Source organism: Eublepharis macularius, chromosome 13 (genome assembly GCF_028583425.1).
Source record: "Eublepharis macularius isolate TG4126 chromosome 13, MPM_Emac_v1.0, whole genome shotgun sequence".
In the NCBI taxonomy this organism is placed as follows: Eukaryota; Metazoa; Chordata; class Lepidosauria; order Squamata; family Eublepharidae; genus Eublepharis; species Eublepharis macularius.
In genome coordinates this window covers 12348082-12367980 of record NC_072802.1, presented here as the reverse complement: position 1 = coordinate 12367980, position 19899 = coordinate 12348082, and the positions used below count along the sequence as shown (strand labels likewise).

Here is a 19899-nt window from a genome sequence, read left to right as displayed (position 1 = left end):
AGAGCAAATCCCTCAGGAATACCGTGATTTGAGGCAAGTGTTTGATGAGAAGGAGGCGGATGAACCCCCTCCTAGGGCTATGGACTGTGCCATTGAACTTATCCTGGGGCAGAAACTGCTCAAAGAGAAGCTGTACTCTATGAGCCCTATTGAGCGGGAGGAGCTACAGAATTTCGTCAACAAAAACTTGGCTAGAGGCTTTATCCGTCCCGCCAGTTCTCTGCATGCCGCCCCTGTACTGTTCCGAAAGAAAAAGGATGGGGGTTTGAGACTTTGCACCAATTATAGAGAGATCGATGCAGTGTTGATGTCCAATGCCTACCCCCTTCCCCTCATCAAGGACCTCCTGAGTGTGGTTGCCCAAGGAAAGATTTTTTCTAAATTGGACTTGAGGGATGCCTACTTTCGAGTAAGAATCAAAGAGGGGAATGAGTGGAAAACCACTTTCAACCCCTTGTTGGGATAATTCGAATACTGGATCATGCCTTTCGGATTACAAGGGCCCTGGGGTGTGTGTGTGGTATAAAGGTGTGGTATTTTACCTTGATGACGTGTTGATCTATTCACAAGATTATAAATCCCATGTAAGAATGGTGCGACAGGTACTGAAGGCTCTACTGGACAACAATTTACCTGCAAAGCTATCCAAATGTGAATTTCACAAAGAGGAACTGGACTTCCTGGGGTACAGAATATTGGGGCAGGGGCTGATAATGGACCCTGCTAAGATACAAGCGGTAGTGGGATGGGAACCCCCAAAACTCGGAGACCATTACAATCGTTTCTGGGCTTTGCCAACTTTTACCGACCCTTTATAGGGAACTTTGCCCAGGTCTCCCTACCCCTGATGGACTTGTTGAAAACTAAGGGAAGGGGTAGCAGGGGGTAAAGCCGAATGCTAAGCTGAACTGGACAAAAGACTGTCAGGCCACGTTTGGCCACCTGAAAACCTTATTTACATCCGAGCCTGCCCTACGGCACCCTGATGAAAATCACAAGTTCATTGTGCAAGTAGATGCTAGTGACGTAGCCATGAAGGGGGTCTTACTACAGGGAGATGATTAAGGGAAATTATGTCAGACTGTGGCTTATTAAAAGTTGCAATCCAGACTTTTCTCTTGCAATTAGACATGAGTCCATTGGTTCCAAAAGATTTTACTGAATATAAACAACCATTATAGTCCACTGGCCAAGATTCAATATCCTGGCTGGTACACGTATATTGTTACGAATGAAGGTAAGGGTTCAGATACAGAATAGCATAGCCCAGCAAATCCCATCCTCCCCCCACAGTTCTCAAAACATGTGGCTTGAAGCTGAGAGAATGAAACTTTCCCAACGCTGGAAAGGCTGTAGTCAAAACAGTGCTCTTCGTTGAGATAGGTGTTGCTGGACTGCTTGGCACCTGCAAAGGAAGAGCTTAAAACACTGACAGCATTAAAATGGAGTCTCTCTGGTCAGAATACACAAGGAACATATATCAGACCTGACAAATTACACCCCTGCGCTTATGTCTCAAAAAAGTTCTCTGAGGCCGAACGCCACTGGGCCATGTGGGATAAAGACGCCTCGGCTTTTAAATTAGCCCTAAGTACCTGGAGGCACTGGCTGGAAGGGGCTAAAGAGTTGTTTGAAGTATGGACAGATCATAAAAATTTAGAAGCTCTGCGGACCCCACGTACATTGAGTGCCAAACAGTTGCGATGGTCAGAGTTCTCCAAGTTCAATTTTGTGTTAAAGCACCTCCCCGGGAAATCTAATTTTCTAGTGGACGCCCTTTCTCGCATGCCACAACATGACAGCCTGAGGGAGGAAAGGGTGGACACCATGTTCTCACCGGCACAGTTGGGGGGAGCTGTGACTACTCGGAACCAGGCGAAGTCTGCAAACTATGATACTGACCAGAAGGTGTGGGAGAAGGTAAAAAGAAAGCCAGAAAAAGAAGGGGAGGAACTACCAAAAAATTAACTGGAAAAAGGTAAAAACGGTCGCTGGTGCAGCCTGAGGGGGGAAGTCTTAAAGAACTCTCATGATTCCAAGCTCGCTGGACATTTTGGGTAAGTGAAAACATTGCAAAGATATTTCTGGTGGCCCAATATGAGATGGGACATTTCTTGCCAAGTGTGCTTGATGGTGGAAAAGAGAGGGGGGAAACCACCCAGACTACTACGACCCTTGGAAACCCCCTCCTGGCCATGGGCAACAGTATCAATGGACTTTATTACTGATATTCCCCCTTCTAAGGGGAAAACTGTGATTTTGGTGGTGGTGGATTTATTTTCCAAGCAAGCCCATTTCATCCCATCCTCCAAAATCCCGACTGCCCAAATTGGCCACCCTTTTCATGCAGCACGTAGTCAGGCTGAATTCTTTTCCGGAGAAAGTAATTTCTGACCGGGGAGTACAGTTCGTTGCCAACTTTTGGTGGGAGCTAATGAAAGTGGGGGGATTGAACAGAGACTTAGCTCCGCTCAGCATCCCAAGACCGACGGCCAAACCGAAAGGGTAAATCAAGTGTTGGAGCAGTTCCTACGTTGCTATATCAATTACCAACAGAACAACTCGATGGACTTCCTATTTTTGCAGAATATTGTTACAATAACTCAGTGCATAGTTCAACAGGGGCTTCCCCTTTCATGGTTGCTCAGGGCTATGAGGGTACAGCAATGCCGTTTGTCAAGAACCCCCCTAACACAAAACCTGGAGACTTTTCAGAATGGTGGTCCAAATTAACAAACAAATGGGGTGTAATAAAGGAAACTTTGGATAAAGCAAAAGAGAGGACTATAAAAAACAGGCAGACAAAAAGAGGTTTAATCTCTGGACATAGCAAGTAGGGGATTATGTGTATATATCCTCAAAGAATCTGAGGGGGGAACAACCGAGTAAAAAACTGGGTTGGAAATTCTTAGGGCCTTTCCCAGTAAAGCGAGTAATTAATTAACTGTACAATTACCAAAGAACCAGAGAAAAGTTCACCCTGTATTTCGTTTCAGCCTCCTGAAGAGAGCTTCCCCTCCTGACAAATGGCACCCGAACCAGGGAGTCCCCCCCACCCTCTCCTGGTGGATGGACAGCCATATTATGAAGTTGAAGATATTCTGGACTCTAAACTGAAACGTGGAGAACTTTTTTACTTGATTCAGTGGGTCCACTTAGATAAGAGTAATGTAGAATGGGTAAAAGCCTCCAACATAAAAGCCCCTAAACTTGTACGCAGATTTTATAAAACCTACCTTCAAAAACCTGGCCCCTCATGAGGTGGGGGCCATCTTGGGCGGGCAGTATGTCATATATGTCTGTCTACATCTGCCATGATTATTTGTATTTTGTGCTCTGTACAGATCCTCTGAGAGTATATGAAGTTGCCTATTAGGGGCCTGTTCAGCTGGGAGTTGCTTATCTTACAAATGCCTACTTTCGTTTTCGCAGCCACTTGAGAATGTGTCGGGAGCCGGCTTGCACCTGGGAACTGAAATGACTTCATTTTTCCTTCTCTCCTCCTGTCTCAAACCCCCTCCCCCTCCCCTGGCTCCTTCGTGCCAGAATCCTAACTTGTCCATATCCTAAAGGCAGGAACTTTCCCTATAACTAACCCCTCCAAACTTCTACATGTCACTTCTGCCAATACTCGTGTCTGTGTATGCTGATGCGGATGGATCCCTAATAAAGTAACTTTAACTCATACCCTGGAGTGTGTGCAGTGGAGTCCTATAGGGATCTAACTGCCAGAACCTGACAGTATGTTCGGTTGGGAAATAGTGTGACTACGTCAAGGTTTAATACAGATTGACAAAAGATAATTTCAACTCTTAAGTCACAGGACAAGATTATAATATAGCAAGGGAACCAGAATTTTATTGGGTCAATCAAGAACTGAATGACATGCATGTATTATATACAGTGGATAACCCAGGCAAGCCCAATCTCATCAGATCTCGGAAGCTAAGCAGGGTTGGTCTTGGTTAGTAATTGGATGGGAGACCTCCAAAGTAGACAAAGGTTGCAGAGGCAGGCAATGGCAAACCACCTCTGTTAGTCTCTTACCTTGAAAGCCTTAGTAGGAGTTGCCATAAGTCAGCTATGAACTGATGGCACTTTCTGCTACCACATAACTCTTCTGGATAAAAGATTTTTTTTATTTAAAAAACCATTTCATCCATATATAAATCAATACATGGTAAAAATAGCTTAATGGTGGAGTGGGAGTTTGAATCCACATTTCTCTAGTCCCATGTTTTCCACCTTTTTTTTCTATGGAGAAACTCCTAAACTATTTTTTCAAATCCCACGAAGCCCCCCCCCCCCAATGAAAGTGTTTACAGGCCAGAAAAACTTGATGGTGGAGACTGTCGTTCAATTACTGCCAAATTATTGTAAAGAAATGAGCTGCTACATATGTCAGTTTATATATCCTTAATAATGGAGATATTTTGATGGGTATTTGGAATTTTTCATAGTATTTTCATTGATTTATTTATTTTGCAGTTCTTCATGTACCCCGGCAGTGTCCCGGACTCATTTGGGAAACACTGCTCTAGTCCTAGCATAACCAGTTCCCCATACCAGTTCTCTTTGCTTCTAGTTCTGGCATTGTGCTCCTGTACCGGATACCCAGAACGTATTGCAAAATGATAGCAAAGCAATGGAGGCAAATTACTAAAATGAAACCATCATATCCAACTGGGTAGGCCCAGCTTATTCATTTGAAAGCTGTAATTGGTCACGTAATAATTCACTTCCTCATAAATACAGGAGACAATTTGGCTATAAGAGCAATAAGAAACTGTCAGTGTTCAGACAGCAAGGTTAAAAATAGCCTTTTGTTTCCATCTTTAATTTACCTTCTAACTGAATTCTTTAATAGAACCCTTTAAAAAGAGGTGTTGCAAACAATACTTCCTTAGCAGGAGATGGAACATTTGTCTCTGGCCACGGATGATCTTTGATAAAGGAAGCGGCCTCGTTTTTTATATTGTGTAGCAACGTTTTTCATTGGCAGAGCAGACTGCGCTTTTAAATGCAGTGTGATGACCCTTTCATCTTAATTTCTACCACAATTGCCTGAGAGGGATAAGATAGGCAAAGCCAATCCTGTTATCTCCCGTTTAAAGTGATGCACACTGAAAAGATACGAAATCATCTTCCAGGCCATCTTGGCTGAAATTAAAGTACAAAAACGTAATAGATAAACTCAGAAGGGAGCAGAGGAAGGAACTGGTAGGAAGGTCTCTGGAACCCCGAACAGATGCATCATTCTTGCTTTTAATAGGTGGAGCGGGGAAATCCTTTATCCATTAAAATGATTCAGATTTTGGAATTCTGGGCAGAAATGCAGAAGATAATTGTTTAGCAAGAGGAAATACAATACTTGTCCTGTGCTCTGCAGGCACGTCTTCCCTGGAGTAGGGCCTCAGACCTGGCTAGTGAGATTTGGGAGCCTCAACTGGAGTCAGAGACAAGGAGCTTGGAGATAAGAGGCAAAAGGCTGCAGTACAGGGCTTGCACCTGTAACAACAACAACAACAACAACAACAACAATAATGATAACGCCGATGTTTGGTTGATACTTAGGTCTCCAGTGGAAACTTGTATCAGCTTAGCAAGGCTGATGTGACCTCTGTTTATTGACCTCTGCTTATTGTTGATTGTGTTTTGGATGGTGATGATGATGATGATGATATTGGTGAACCATTTATCCAGCAAGGCAGCCTTCCCAAGCCTCAGCCTAAGTAGGCTGGGAGTTAATCAGGCTCAGTTGCATTGCTGGCAGATGTTGAGGCTCCTGAGGCTGTGTTGTGTTTTGGCCAGGATCCTGCAAAGAAGTATCACTCTCACAGCATTGCTATGGAGTGCGGTTGCATGCAGCCATGTTCACACTTCACTTCCATTGGGCTACCTCAGCCCAGGCCTTCTCCTGCCACCATTCCTACTGGGTGGGAAAGGGTCCTGGGGGTCTATGAGCCCAGGTTTGAGACCTGCTTTGCAAAAGCCTAATGGCTATCTCAGGGACCAGGAGTGTGTGTGTGTCCGTCCCTGGCTACTGTGAAGGTTCTGTATCTCATAAGCAGGAGTAGTCTTAGCCAGCGGGCAACTGGGGCAGTTGCCCAAGTACTCATGCTTCTTCCCCGAACAGTGGGGTCCCACTCACCTATGCTTCCCCCTCAGAAATGCGGGAGAAGAAGAAGGTTCCTACTCCTGAAGATACTCATGCCCGCTTTGTTGCAGACTCTGGCAGCTGGCTTCTAACAGTGGCTTCTGCCCACCTTGCACAGCACACGGGTTGCCCCTTACTTAGCCTTGGTGGTGTCAGTCATTCTAGTGCCCCATCCTAGACTTCTGCCCAGAGCCCCGGAATCATGACGCCCGCTCTGCTCCTAAGTCGCTACAAGCTTCCTAAAGGAAACTGAACAAGTCTGTACTTTGAAAGGAGACGCATAGACTCTCCCTTCGTCTTTGTTCTTACAGACAGTTTAGCATCTGAGGTAACTACCGAAGTGACCTTTCAAGTCGAGTTGCCAAGTCTCCTGACCCCACCTCTACTCAGAAAATATGTGGGGAAAATAAGGCAGAAGTCACCATTGTGTTGACGGCATGACATCATTTCTGGGCCAAACCTGGAAGTGCCATCACACCACTCGAGGGGTCAGCAGAAACGCTATGGTAAAATCATAACGTTTCTGCTGAATTGTAAAATGGCATGAGGTCACTTCTGGGTTTGCCCCGGAATTGATGTCATGCTTTTGCTGGAAGAGGAGGACTCAGCACTGTCCCTTTCCTCAGGTTTCAGAGGAGGACAAATCAAAGAGTTAGAAAGAGAGGTCAGGGCACTCTGTTTCCTGTTTCCTGCTCTGGCTATCCTTTGATATGTAGATTGCTGTTCTCAGGATTTCCTCCTCTGGACTTCTTCCCTCTCACCTCTTCCTGGCTTTGTTCCAGGCAACACCTCTCCTCCTCCCTCCGTTTTGGAACCATGGATGTAGGACTTGTCCTAGCATCCATGTCCATCCTTAGACTAGATAGGTAGTTAGGATCTGTCTCTCCTACTTTCCTATCAGCGTATGGAGTTCCTACAATAAAGAACTCTTATTTCTCTTCTAAATATAAGCATGTGTATGCTTTGTAATTTTCTCTCCTGCACACACACCAGCTAGCAGAACCAGCTCACAACCACCTGTAATCACACTTCCTCTGCTAAACGATAGACTCTGCTAATGGCCCAAACATGGAATCCTTTAATTAGGTTTCTGGGGGCCAACATAGGATTTATTTATCAGTTCACTCAACAGTGCCCCCCCATGTCCCTGCTGTCCAATCTCCCACCAGGTGCCAGCCAGCTGCTAGAATCCTATCTCACAAGAGGAGCATATGCAAGGGTGGGGTCTGCCTGTTTGGGCATCAGCTGAATCCCATAGGATGACTGAGGGTCACCTCAGTCATCCTCTGTGTTGTAGCCCAATGTGCAAAGTGCCCAGAGGCATTGGAGGAAGTCAAGCACAATACAGTTTCCTTTGTCTTCCTGCATATAGCTAAAAAGTACTCGATAGTCACACCTTTTCCCTGCAGTTAGAGGGAGAAGGGAGCTGCAACATGGGGGATGCAGAAAGCAGCCCCAAGAGGGGTGGAGATGAGTCTGAACTGGGGGGGGGAGGTCAAGGGAGCCATGACTGTTGCAGTGGAAAGGCTGAGATGGAGAGGCCCAAGACATCCCGGATCCAAGGGCCCGGAAACTCCTGCAGCTGCCCTGGAATTCTCCTGCTTGGATTATGTGGACATGCTGTAGCATAGCATACAGTTAAGGGTCCGGACTGGGAATCAGCACTCTGCTAGTTCAACTCCCACAACTGCCATGAGCTCAGCAGGTGGCCTTGGGTAAGCCACTCCTCTCAGCCCCAGTTCCCCAACTGTATTGCGGGGATGATGATAACACTGACTTTGTTCACTGCTCCCGAGTGGGGCACTAATCTGTCCAGAAGGGTGGTATATAAGCACATGTTGTTGTTGTTGTTATTAGTAAATGTTCTTACTTTGAACAAACCTGATTGTAAAATGTATAAATGAATGAGTACCCAGAAAATAAGAACATGTTAACATTTTTGCCTCTAGCCAATAAGAAGAAAGAGAAAGAACGCCCTGAAATCTCTCTTCCTTCAGACTTTGAACATACGATCCATGTGGGGTTTGACGCTGTTACTGGAGAATTCACAGTAAGTCCTCTTTCTGTTTTGTATCTTCGTTGTTGCAAGCGTTCCAGTCGTTAAATTCTTTCTTTGCAACCATCATCTGTGAATGGCATTTTGAGAGGGTGGGAACCCCAGACTATTTTGAACTGTATATATATCTATGTGCATGTGTTTTAAGTAGTCTGTTGTATATCAGCTTGCATAATTTTTTTTTGTAGCTTCTTTCTACCAGTCTGTGGAAAATGAAGATGATGGGAAAGAAGCTGGATCCGGGTGGATCTTGTAGACCTTCAAAACAAAGATCCAGAGGAGTTAGCTGTGTTAGTCTGTAGTTGCAAAATAGTAAAGAGTCCAGTAGCACCTTTAAGACTAACCAACTTTATTGTAGCATAAGCCTCTGGGAACCACAGCTCTCTTCATCAGATGCATCAGGTGAAGAGAGCTGTGGCTCTTGAAAGCTTATGCTACAATAAAGTTGGTTAGTCTTAAAGGTGCTACTGGACTCTCTACTATTTTCGGAACAAAGAGCAGCTGTTATATATAAGAACTCAACATTGGACAGAGGCCTGGACAGTTGATCCTAAAGTTCCCCTCCTAGGAACAGTTTAAGAGCTGGTCTAGAGGAGATGCATGTTGTAAAGATTAGCATCTCTGTGGCAAACTTCCTTCCTGTGTAACTATGGCACGTGGTGTTTTACATATATAGCCAATCTCTGGAATGAGAGTCACAGGGAGCACAAATGGAAAGAGTATGTGGCATTCCTGGGCAGGAACATGCCTACCTGTGGGCCTTGGGTCGCCAGGTCCCTATACCCTCCCACTGGGAGGGGAGGGGAGGCCTGGCACTTAGCTCGTGCCGGTAGCGAGGTCTTCTTCGCGCGCTTGTGCACTCCGGCACAGGAACGCTCCCACAGCCGTCACAACAATGTCACTTCCAGAGGTGGTGTTGTCGCGCGCGGTCCTGGGGTGCCTGCCAGAGGCGAGCAACCTCCAAGAGCTTGCCACTTCCCACTGACCACTGATGGGTCGGCGGGCAAGGTGGCAGAGCCCCGGAGTTTGCCTGCTACCCGCAGGCACATGGGAACCCTACGTGGGCCTCACTATGTCATAAGAGTCTGCTTTATTTCCATGCCTGTTTTTATAATAATAATAATAACATTGGATTTATATGCACTTACATACTACTCTTCTGGACAGATTAGTGCCCCACTCAGAGCGGTGAACAGAGTCAGTGTTGTTATCTCACAATGCAGCTGACGAACGGTTTACCCAAGGCCACCTGCTGAGCTCATGTCAGGAGTGGGATTCTATCTTGATTTTCTTTTAGCATACTCTTAAAATAATGTTGTTTGGAGACTCACGACTGCATTCAGACGACCAAACAAACCATAAAACAGGCCTTGGAAGTCCTCGGGGTTGTGTGCTTCTTCCTCCTGCAGCGTGGCTTATACATTGAAGAATTCCTTGTTCATCAACGGTCTTCCTGTGCAGTCCCACATGGGACTACGCACGCGCAGGCCTGCTGACTTTGGAGATTTCCATATCTCTAAGTCACTAGGGAGCGCTCCAGCCTCTCAGCTCACTTGCGCGGCCGCTTTTCCCACTGAAAACAGCCTCTAAGAGGCGGGGAGCCCCTGACGTATGCTCAGTTCCTCTTTCGCTGCTGCTGATAGAGGTTCCTAGCTCTTCGAGCTCTTCTTCAACCATGTTGGAGAAAGCCTTGCTCAAACGGTGTGTATCCTGCGATAGGAAAACGACCCGATCGGACGGCCATTCGAATTGTCTCTATTTGGGTGAGACCCACAACACGCAGGCTTGCGAACACTGCCGCACCTTCACTTGGAAGGCCAGAGCAGAATGAGCAGGTAGGCTGCAAGTTTCCCTGTGGCAACATGCTGTGGTGGCCACAGATTTACTGGCTACGGCACAGACATCTGCCTCGTCCGGTTCCACCACCCAACCGGGTCCTGAGTCAGTTGGAGTGAAGACACCGCACTCCTGTTCCTCTCCCACTCATTCGAGTCTAGACTACCACCCGAGTCGACCACTACATTGGTCCAAAGCTCCTTGGAACCGGCACTTACCTCCTCGGATCTGATACCATGGGGTCGAGGACTCCTCGGAGTAGAACGCCCTCGGCGCCCATCGTGGTCTCTGGGTCTCCTCGAGCCAGGCGGAACGACACCTCCACTAAAACTCCAGATCCGAAAACTCCTCGGAGTGGAACATCCTCTGCGTCAACTGTCACCTCAGACCGACGATCACCACAGGGACAACAGAGTGAGTCCTCGTCGGTTCTGAAACCTTTGGATCCGGTAACGGTTCTGGTGTCACCTGGAGCAGGTTTGGAAAAGAAGAAAAATGGAAGCATCACTCATCCAGATGTGAAAAGGCGATCATGGAGAGCATAATTGCGGCTCTACTTGAGAGCCAAACTAGCAAAAAGCATCGAGGCTCCGGGGACTGTGCATCGTCTCATAACACTCCTCATTCAAACAGTTGCCTGGAGGAGGATGTTATACTGGTTGACCCCCACCCCCCACCCCATCGGAGTGGTCTAGGTCTCCTTTCCAGGGCTCTTGGTCGTCGAGGTCTTCTCAGGAACGGACGGGATGTTCTAGGCGCAGAGTGAGCCCTTCCTCTCACAGGAGCTACTCAGAAGAGGCTTACTGAAGTGGTGAACCAATCCCTGACCGCTATTACAGGGAAGGGTCATATTACTCCGAACTCCCACCCAGAGGTTGTTCCAGATTCCCTTCACTGAGGGCCTATTCGTATGCTGGTTCCAGGTGGACCTCGCAGTTGTCTGAGGCCGATGTTGAGAGAAGTGCCAGACATCTCAGATCTAGTGACTCTCTACCATCCGATTCACCCAAAGGGGTGGTGGGCCCGGCGGAGGAAGCTTCTCGAACAGATGACTTTAGGGTGTACAACGAACTACTCCAACACATGGCAAAAGCTTTGGAGATTGATGTGGCCTCTACGGAACTGAAATTTACAGACAAGATCCTGCAGCATATATATTCAGGATCTACACTGGCTGTCACCCTCCCGGAAGGCTTTGTTGATCTGATCAATGGCTTAATTTTGAAGCCGGCCTCTACTCCTGCTACTAACAGGAAGGTCGAGAGTCTTTATTGCACAAAGGATGACCTCTACCCCTTTCTTGCACTCCATCCCCCACCCTCATCCTTGGTAACCGAGGAAATGCAGGCAAAACCCAAGCAGGGCTTGCTCTCCATTCCCTCTGATAAAGAGAGTGATGGGGCGTAAGATGTACACCTCTGCTGATTTTGGCATAAAGATCGCTAACTAAGCGGTGATGATGGCCGCTTACCAATTACTCCTCTGGAACAACCTTTGTACCTAAATTACCAGAAGACCAAAAAATTTTCCTGAAGGTGATCCAGGAGGAAGTGGTCCGCCTTTCCCACCACCAAATCAATGCCAGTAGGAACATGGCAGACACCTCTACAAGGTCCCTGTTGTCAGCTGTTGTCCTTCAACGTTTTGCCTGGCTGAGAACTATGGCACTGCCTACGGACACAAAGAACAAGGTGGAGGATCTCCCCTTTGAGGGACAGACATTGTTTTCAAAGAAAACGGATGAATATCTGTCCAAGAAACGGAAGGACAGGCTTACAGTGCGTTCATACAGGGTCCTCCCTCAACATCAGCAGCATTCTGCGCCTAGATCTAACTTTAGATCCTTCCTGAGAAGCCAAAAACATCGCTTCCAGCCATACCACGGGTATGCTTACCAGAGCCAACGATCATACCAAAGCCTGCAGTCTTCCTTCTCTAGAAGGAGGCAGAATCAGGAAAGCAAACAGGGTGCTCACCAGCAGCAGGCTAAAGGACAGACCCACTAAAATAAGCAGTTCTGACAATTACAGGGCCCTGATCTGCTATTCGGGGTCAAGTTGGGTCGTTATTTTTCTAAATGGGTTAATGTTACTTCTGATGTTTGGGTTTTAAAAATTATCCAAGTTGGTTATAAAGTTGAATTCTTGCAGTTACCTTACTTGTGACTCCCTGTTTTTACTTCTCAAGGATCTCAACCCGAGGTTTTAACTGAACTCTCAGCCCTCCTGGATAAAGGGGCCATTGAGGAGGTCACAGACCATTCCGCACTACTGGGCTTCTACTCCAATTTGTTTGTGGTAGAGAAGAAAGATGGAGAATTTAGGCCCATCTTAGATCTCCGTGCCTTAAATAAGTTTATTAGAGTTCGTAAGTTTAAGATGATTACCTTGCAGACAGTCTTAACGTTGCTACCGCCCCATTCTTGGTTCGCAGTTATAGACCTGAAGGATGCCTATTTTCATATTTTGATTTTCCCGGAGCACAAGAAATTCTTCCGTTTCACTTATGGCTCCCGTATTTTCCACTATAGGGTCCTCCCCTTCGGGTTATCTACTGCTCCACATGTTTTTACGAAGTGTGTAGCAGTAGTAGTTGCCCATCTGAGAATCCAGGGATATTGTATTTTTCCCTATTTAGATGACTGGCTGATTGTTGGACATTCTGCCAGTGATATAGCCAGGCAGGTTTCTGTCACGTTGGTGACCTGCTTACGCTTAGGACTGTTTGTCAATCAGAAAAAGTCCAAGCCCACACCTTCGAGAGTTATCCAATTCATAGGAACCGTTATTGATGGCATCTGGAATGCAGGGTTCCTGCCTTTGGAAAGGGCGCAGAAGATTAAGGCTCTAATGAGGAGAATTAAGCGGTGTCGCTTCCAACCTGCTCAGTTTATTCAGACCTTGTTGTGTTGTATGGCCTTGGCCACTGCTGTGGTGCCTTTAGTGAGGTTACACATGTGCCCATTACAGCTCTGGTTTGTTTCAGTCTTCTCCCTGGAGAATGACCCTCAGCATAGGAGGTTTGATGTTCCTAGGAGGTCCTAGGAGGGTCCTTAGTTCCCTAGACTGGTGGTTGGTCGATTTGAACCTTTTCGAGGGTGTCAGGTTTGGTTGCAGACAGTCAGATGTGTCTGTTACTATGGATGCCTCCACTCTAGGCTGGGGCACTCATTGTGAGGGGTCTTATGCATATGGAGTGTGCAATGATTCTGAACATAGTGACCATATCAACTTGTTAGAACTGAGGGCAGTGTTGTATGCGTTGATTTCATTTTCGGATACCATAAGGACCAGGACCGTCCAGATACTTATGGACGATACAACTACTATGTTTTATATAAATAAACAGGGGGCACAGCATCAACATTTCTGTGCAGTGAAGCAGTGCAAATCTGGAACTGGGCCATAGATCACTCGGTATGGCTTCAGGCCACTCATATTCCTGGTATAGGCAACACAGTGGCGGATCACTTGAGCAGGTTGCAAGGGGACAATCACGAGTGGTCCCTTCAGGACACGCGTCTGCACCTGGTCTTCTCCCAGTGGGGTTTTCCTGATATAGATCTGTTCGCCTCAGAGGAAAATCACAAGACTCCCCGTTTCTGCTCCAAAGGCAGCATAGGCCGCGGGTCTCTTGGGGATGCATTTCAACTAGAGTGGTTCGGCCGCTTCTTCTGCATGTTTCCCCCGTTTCCTCTACTAGCCAGGGTAATCAGCAAAATCCAGGCGGACAGAACATCAACCATCCCGGTGACCCCATGTTGGCTGCGTCAACCGTGGTTTCATGCTCTCTTGAGGTTGCAGACTCGAGTGTACAGTTTCCCGATAAGACCAGACCTGTTGTCCTGGAGGGGGGTGTTGCACCACAAGATAGACGAACTCAAACTGATGGCCTGGCTGATCCATCAGGACAGGCCTTTACCACAGGAGTAACCCGTGTACTGCAGAATACACAGTGGCTATCCACCCATCAGTCTTACTCTATCAAGTGGAACCAATTTAGTACTTGGTGCCAAGAGAAGGGTTCAGATCTCTTGTATTCATCCCTGGCCAAGATTTTAGATTTCCTCTGGGGACTTAAACAGGGTGGGTTGTCTAATTCTTCTATAAAAGTGTATTTGGTGGCCATCTCTGCCTTTCACCCCCCGATAGACTGGAAGACTGTGTTCTCTCATTATACCTCTACATTATTTTTGAGAGGTTTGAACAGTTTGTTCCCCCCTGTTAGGGCTATTGTCCCGCAATGGTCGCTGCCCTTGGTATTGATGAGACTTATGTCTCAATCTTTTGAGCCCTTGGCCACATGTCCCTTTCTTTTCTATGAAGGTAGCCTTTTTGGTGGCTGCTACTTCGGCCAGGAGAGCTGGGGAGTTGGCTGCATTATGTTGCGAACCTCCTTTTTTAAAAGTTCATGCTGAAAAAGTGGTCCTTAGGACCAAGGTGGAATTTTTGCCTAAGGTAGTGTCTAGTTTCCACCTGTCTCAAGAAATATCCTTGCCAGTATTTTTTCATAATCAGAATTTGGAGGCGGAAAAAGCTCTCCACTCCCTGGATGTACGTAGGGCGATTCTTTTTTATCTGGATTGCCTAAAACCTTTTAGGGTGGATTCCCACTTGTTTGTGTGTTTCTCAGGTCAGAAAAAAGGTAGGAAAGCTAGTCCTCAAACTTTGGCTTGTTGGGTGGTTCAAACTATCCTGTTGTGTTACAAAACTGCAAACTTATCTTGCCCATTGGAAGTTCATGCTCATTGCATCAGGTCCCAGGAGTCGTCAGCAGCTCTCCTGAAGGGTATTCCAATCCCAGACATCTGTAAAGTGGCGATGTGGGCCTCAGCCGACACGTTTGTCAAACATTATGCGCTGGACATCCTAGATAGAAGGGCACAGCGGTCCTGCAGTCGAACTTCCCGTGACAGTGCTTCGCTACCTGCGCCCAGGTATTTAAGCTTTGCAATCTCTCATGTGGGACTGCACAGGAAGACCGTCGATGAAAAACAGCGTTGCACTTTCCTGTAACTGTTGTTCATCTAAGTCTTCCATGCAGGCACACATATCCTCCCTCCTTCCCCGCTAATGCTGTTGGTACTTACCTTAGGGTAAGGCAGCAAAAGAGGACTGAGAGTACGTCTCATTTCATTTGTTTATTTAAAATATTGGTATCTCTGCCACATGGCAAAAAACAGAACAGTAAAACCCCATATATGAAAAAACTACTATTGGCAAAACTTTCTGGGTTACGTTTTAACTAAAAAGCCTTTTGAAATAAAAAGGCCTAGTGAGTCTTTCTAAAGATGGGCAGTATGATTTTTACTGGCCAAATACCAACTCTATTTTAAATATTGTTAAAATTCAATATCCCTGCAGTATAAATCCAAGGATAAGACCTGTGGAATGTATACAATTGGTGGGCAATTATTATGCAACTAGCAACAAAGCCCGTTGTAGGAAAAAATACAATGGGCTCTAGAAAGGGTAGGGTGGGCAGGTGGGCATTCCCTCATTCTCCATCACTGATAACAGCCGGATGAAGGCCGGGGCAGGAGCGGGCATGGCCAATTCCTCTGCGCCTGATCCCAGCTGAGTGAAGGGGGGAAGTGTAATTCCTTCATCCAAATTTTGCTGGAGTTGCATGGGATCCAGAAGAAGGTTGTTGGAGACACCAGGGCTCATTTCGAGGGGGGAACGTGCTGGAACGCAGTTCCGGCAGTTCCCCAAAGAGGTCACATGTCAGGTGGCCCCGCCCACCTGACTCTTGGCCATTTTGGACCCATTTCAGCCTGGATAGGGGCCGAAACAGCCTGGATCGGGCCTCTGACGGATGGTGGATCACTCTCCCACTCAGCAACAGCCCGACCCTGACCATTTTGGGCCCCTTTTCAGCCATTTTCAGCCCAATTTCGGCCCTGAATGGCCAGGATTGGGTCCAAAACAGCCAGGATAGGTGATATCAGGGGGTGTGGGATATGTAAATCAGTTATGCTAATGACACACTTCTGATGATGTCAAGGGGTGTGGCATATGCTAATGAGTTGTGCTAATGATTTATGCTAATGAGTTCCTCCAGCTCTTTTTCTACAAAATGACCCCTGGGAGACACTAATCGTGAGTTTGTGTGCACATACGCGCACATACGTGCCTCAGTGCCTTATATATTTGTGCCTTTGTTCCACTTCCTTGTAAACAATCCTGAAACTGAGATTGAAAAAAGAATGAGGTTTTCAAGCAGAATTGTGTTTAGAGGGAATTAGACCAAGAACAAAATGACTATCCCATTTAACACAAACCTGTGGTGGTCAAGATGCTAGGTGTTTTCAGTGGCCCAGTTGTACTGGAAGGCATTACCACATGATGGTTTTACTCCCCAGAATACAACCTAAATCTTAGCTCTATAATCACAGCTGGTTCCAGTAACTAAATACACGTCGTGTCCATGCTACACTGGGCTTTCTTTTTAAAAAAAATATTTTTTTTTTATTTTTTAAAGAATTTTATCTAAAAGAAAAGAAAATATAGTAAAGTAAGTGCATAGTATAACGGTTATGCAAATTCTAAATTAGATATTAAATTGAAACTTATACAATCTTATACAAACAATAAGTATATAAACAGTACAGTTATAATAGTTTTGGGATGTGAGCGGCTGCCCTGCTCACCGCTCGCTCACCGCCTTCTGCCGTCTTCCTGGGTGTCCAGGTAGGAGAGTTCCCTTGGCCTCAGACTGGGCAGGGGAGGTGGTTATGTCACCGAAGCCCCCCTTCCTGCCCACTGGGTTGTGAACCTATGCACTCTCTCTAACCAACTCACACCCAACTTCTACTCCTCGGCTTCATGGGGAACCCATCCACCCCTCCCCCAGAGGGCCAATCTGCCCTCCCTCCTCATTACCTGCCTCTTCCTCCTTGCCTTCCCACCTGAGAATCCCTCTGATGATTGGCCCAGCCCGTCTCTCATGCTGGATTTCCTCCCATGCACTCCTCCCTTGCCAAACCCTTAGTCCTTCCTCTTCTGAGACTCCCCCCCCCCCGACATTGGCCCCGCGCCTGTCCTTCACACTGGGGTTCCCTCCCTCACATTTCCTGACCAGCCGAGGGAGAGCTTTGGCCTCCTGCATGCCCTGCACCATTCCGTGGCTTCCTGGAGCCTCCCTCCACTCGGCGTCTGCCAGGCTGCTTCCAGGCCACGGGAGGACAGGGCTTGCCAGCGTCATCAAGCCCTCCTATGGCTGGCCAGGTGGCTGTATCACTGGGCTGCTCTTCCGCCTCCTGCCCGAGCCCACAGTAGGCTGGTTCGTTCCCGCGCTGCTCAGCTGGCCTGCGGATTCTTCCGGCAGGACCTTGCTCTGGCGGGGTTGCTCCTGACAGCCCTGTCTCCTGCAATGCTCTGGGCCAGCTGGTGAGTGAGGTGGGGGCTTCTGCCCAGCCCTCTGTGGTCCTGAGGGGAGGGGGGCCGCCACGACCCAGGGCAGGGCAGGCGGGGCCTGCTCCGGACATGCGAGTAAAACAGGCAATACATTTAAGCTTCTTTGACCTGATAAACAAAACATGCATATTTGACGTCCCTAATCCTAGATTCATAACCTTTCTCCTTCTCTCTCCTTCCCTCCTTCCCTCTAAGCTTCTATATCAATTAGTTTTGCCTAAGTAATCAAAGAGATCCTTCCATTCTCCCCAGAACTCAGTTATCGGTCTGTTATGTAAGTAGGTAGTCAGTTTGGCCACAGAGGCGTATTCGTGAATCTTACCTCTCCACTCTGGGAGACCAGGACGAGCATTTCCCTGCAAACAGCACTCTCGCTGCCGTCACCCGATAAGGGAAGAGATCTCCTTGTTCTTTTCTCACATTTGTTGGTAAAATATCTAAGAGCATACTTTTCAGATTTATTCAAATCTGAGTTTAAGGATCTTTTGCATCTCTTCATGTATTTTTATCCAGTATATTCGTGATTCCTTACAAGTCCACCACGTATGGTAAAATGTTGCATCCATATTCTAACATTCCCCACAATGTCCACTGTAACCCTTATTAAGCCTCGCAATATCTTTGGGAGTAGTGTACCATCAAAAGAACATTTTATACCAATTTTCTGTCAATAACTGGCAGCCTGTAAATTTTATGTCCTTAATCCACAAGTTTTCCCATAAGCCCAGCTACACTGGGCTTTCTTGATGAACCCCAGGCTGGATACGTAGTTGGAGAGTAACATGGTAAGTACATTGTGCCAAGGGGTCTGCCCCTAACTCCAGACCTTATAACCGAATTATCTTCCAGTGTCTAGTGAGCTCATTCTCTCTTCCCCCCAAAAGTTTGGGAGGGGAACATGCAAAATCTGTGCAAATATTTCTTCTTCATTTGCAGAGGATTGCAGTCGTTGCCATGCCTGCTCTATGGTTATGCACAAGGTGCAGTGTTCACCGTTTCTCGGGCACTGTTCTGGCTGAGTTGCCTATGTTGCTCTTAGCTGCATCAAAAATCAGAACCAAGGGTACCTGCATGAGCTCTGAGATTTGGCTCGACATCATCAGCACCCACCTTCATGAAGATGTTCGTCAGAAATGCATGTCCAAACTCCATTTCATTGTGCTTGGAGCTACCATGAATAGCAGAGATTAAGACCCAGAACATCAAAAGAATTGAATGAACATGTTTATGCATGATCCTGTGGTCTTTGGAGGGAAGTTTAGATTTTGAAATACTTTAAAGGAGAATTCTGCAAAGCATGCTTGTTAATGGGACAGAGTGTCATTCTCAGTATGAAAACTGGCGGCATCTGAAACGTTTAAAGATTCTGATGATAGGTTTTTTTAATGCAATTGGGCCTTTAGGCCCTGTAGTTGTATTAATAAAATGCTTCTTTTTTGAGTTGCTAAGTGCATGTTTGGCATAAATTGAATTGTATCAGTTGGCAACCTCAAAACTAACAATGAAATTAGAATTCTTTGACAATTCTCTTGGTAGCATTTTCCATGCATTTGAACAATTGCTATTTGTAATTGGGTGACGCTTAAAACTGTGACTGGGAAAGTCAAATAAATCTTCCATGGAGCTAGTTAAGAATGAACCCCCTCCCACACACATAGTCTCACGCACACTGTTTGAACATAGAACAGCTCTGTTAATACATTCAGTCCAGGAACACTAAACTTGCATGGAAGGAGAGAACAATCAGGGAGGCAGGCTTTGTTCCTAACCAACACATATTTGGTCGAGTGTGTAGCCCTGTTATAAAGTTACAGTGAACACACAAACAAGCCTTGTACAGTGTACGCTTAATTTTTTCCTTATATGTGCGTTGAGTAATTATGATACATTGAATTTTGTACAGGTGGAGATACGATTTAAACTCCACCTTTATCCAGGTACTGGTCTCTGGTTTCATTTGTACAATGAATGTGCGTTGGATCTTACAAACAGATGTGCACGCATGGACTGTAACACATGAACAGGGCTTTTGTACTGCTCTTGCGTGTGTGCGGGCTCGCCTGCACAATCAGGAACCCCGCTTTTCTTTCTTTGCTTTTTTTGCTTCGGACTGATGGACTGATCAGTACCTGACCCATTTCCCTGGCCGTGGATCCTGAACAGTAATATTTGTGATGGGCAAAAGAACACTTGGTGAAAACAGGGGAGGGGTGATGCTTCCAAACTTCGGACTTTAAATGTACCCCTCTCCCCTTTCTGGTTTTTGAACTCTGTCCACTCCCTCCTCTACTGAGACAGGATTAACCTCCCTGCCTCTCCCCCATTTTGGCCCATTGGATTTCACCTCCTTCCCACCTTCTCAGTTATCCCACATTCTGTTTTAACTTTCTTTTCTTTCTTTATTTACGTCCATTACAGCCAGATCTCTATGG

The 19899-nt window shown here is 46.6% G+C and overlaps 1 protein-coding gene across 1 annotated transcript in view; it reads left to right on the top strand.

The window, feature by feature from the left end:
* Positions 1 to 19899, top strand: part of PAK3 (p21 (RAC1) activated kinase 3) — a 131086-nt gene that overhangs the window by 76149 nt on the left and 35038 nt on the right. Inside the window, exon 3 of the mRNA XM_054996192.1 lies at positions 8107 to 8207. Coding sequence (XP_054852167.1) covers positions 8107 to 8207 — 101 coding nt within the window. The remainder of the gene's footprint in view (positions 1 to 8106; positions 8208 to 19899) is intronic.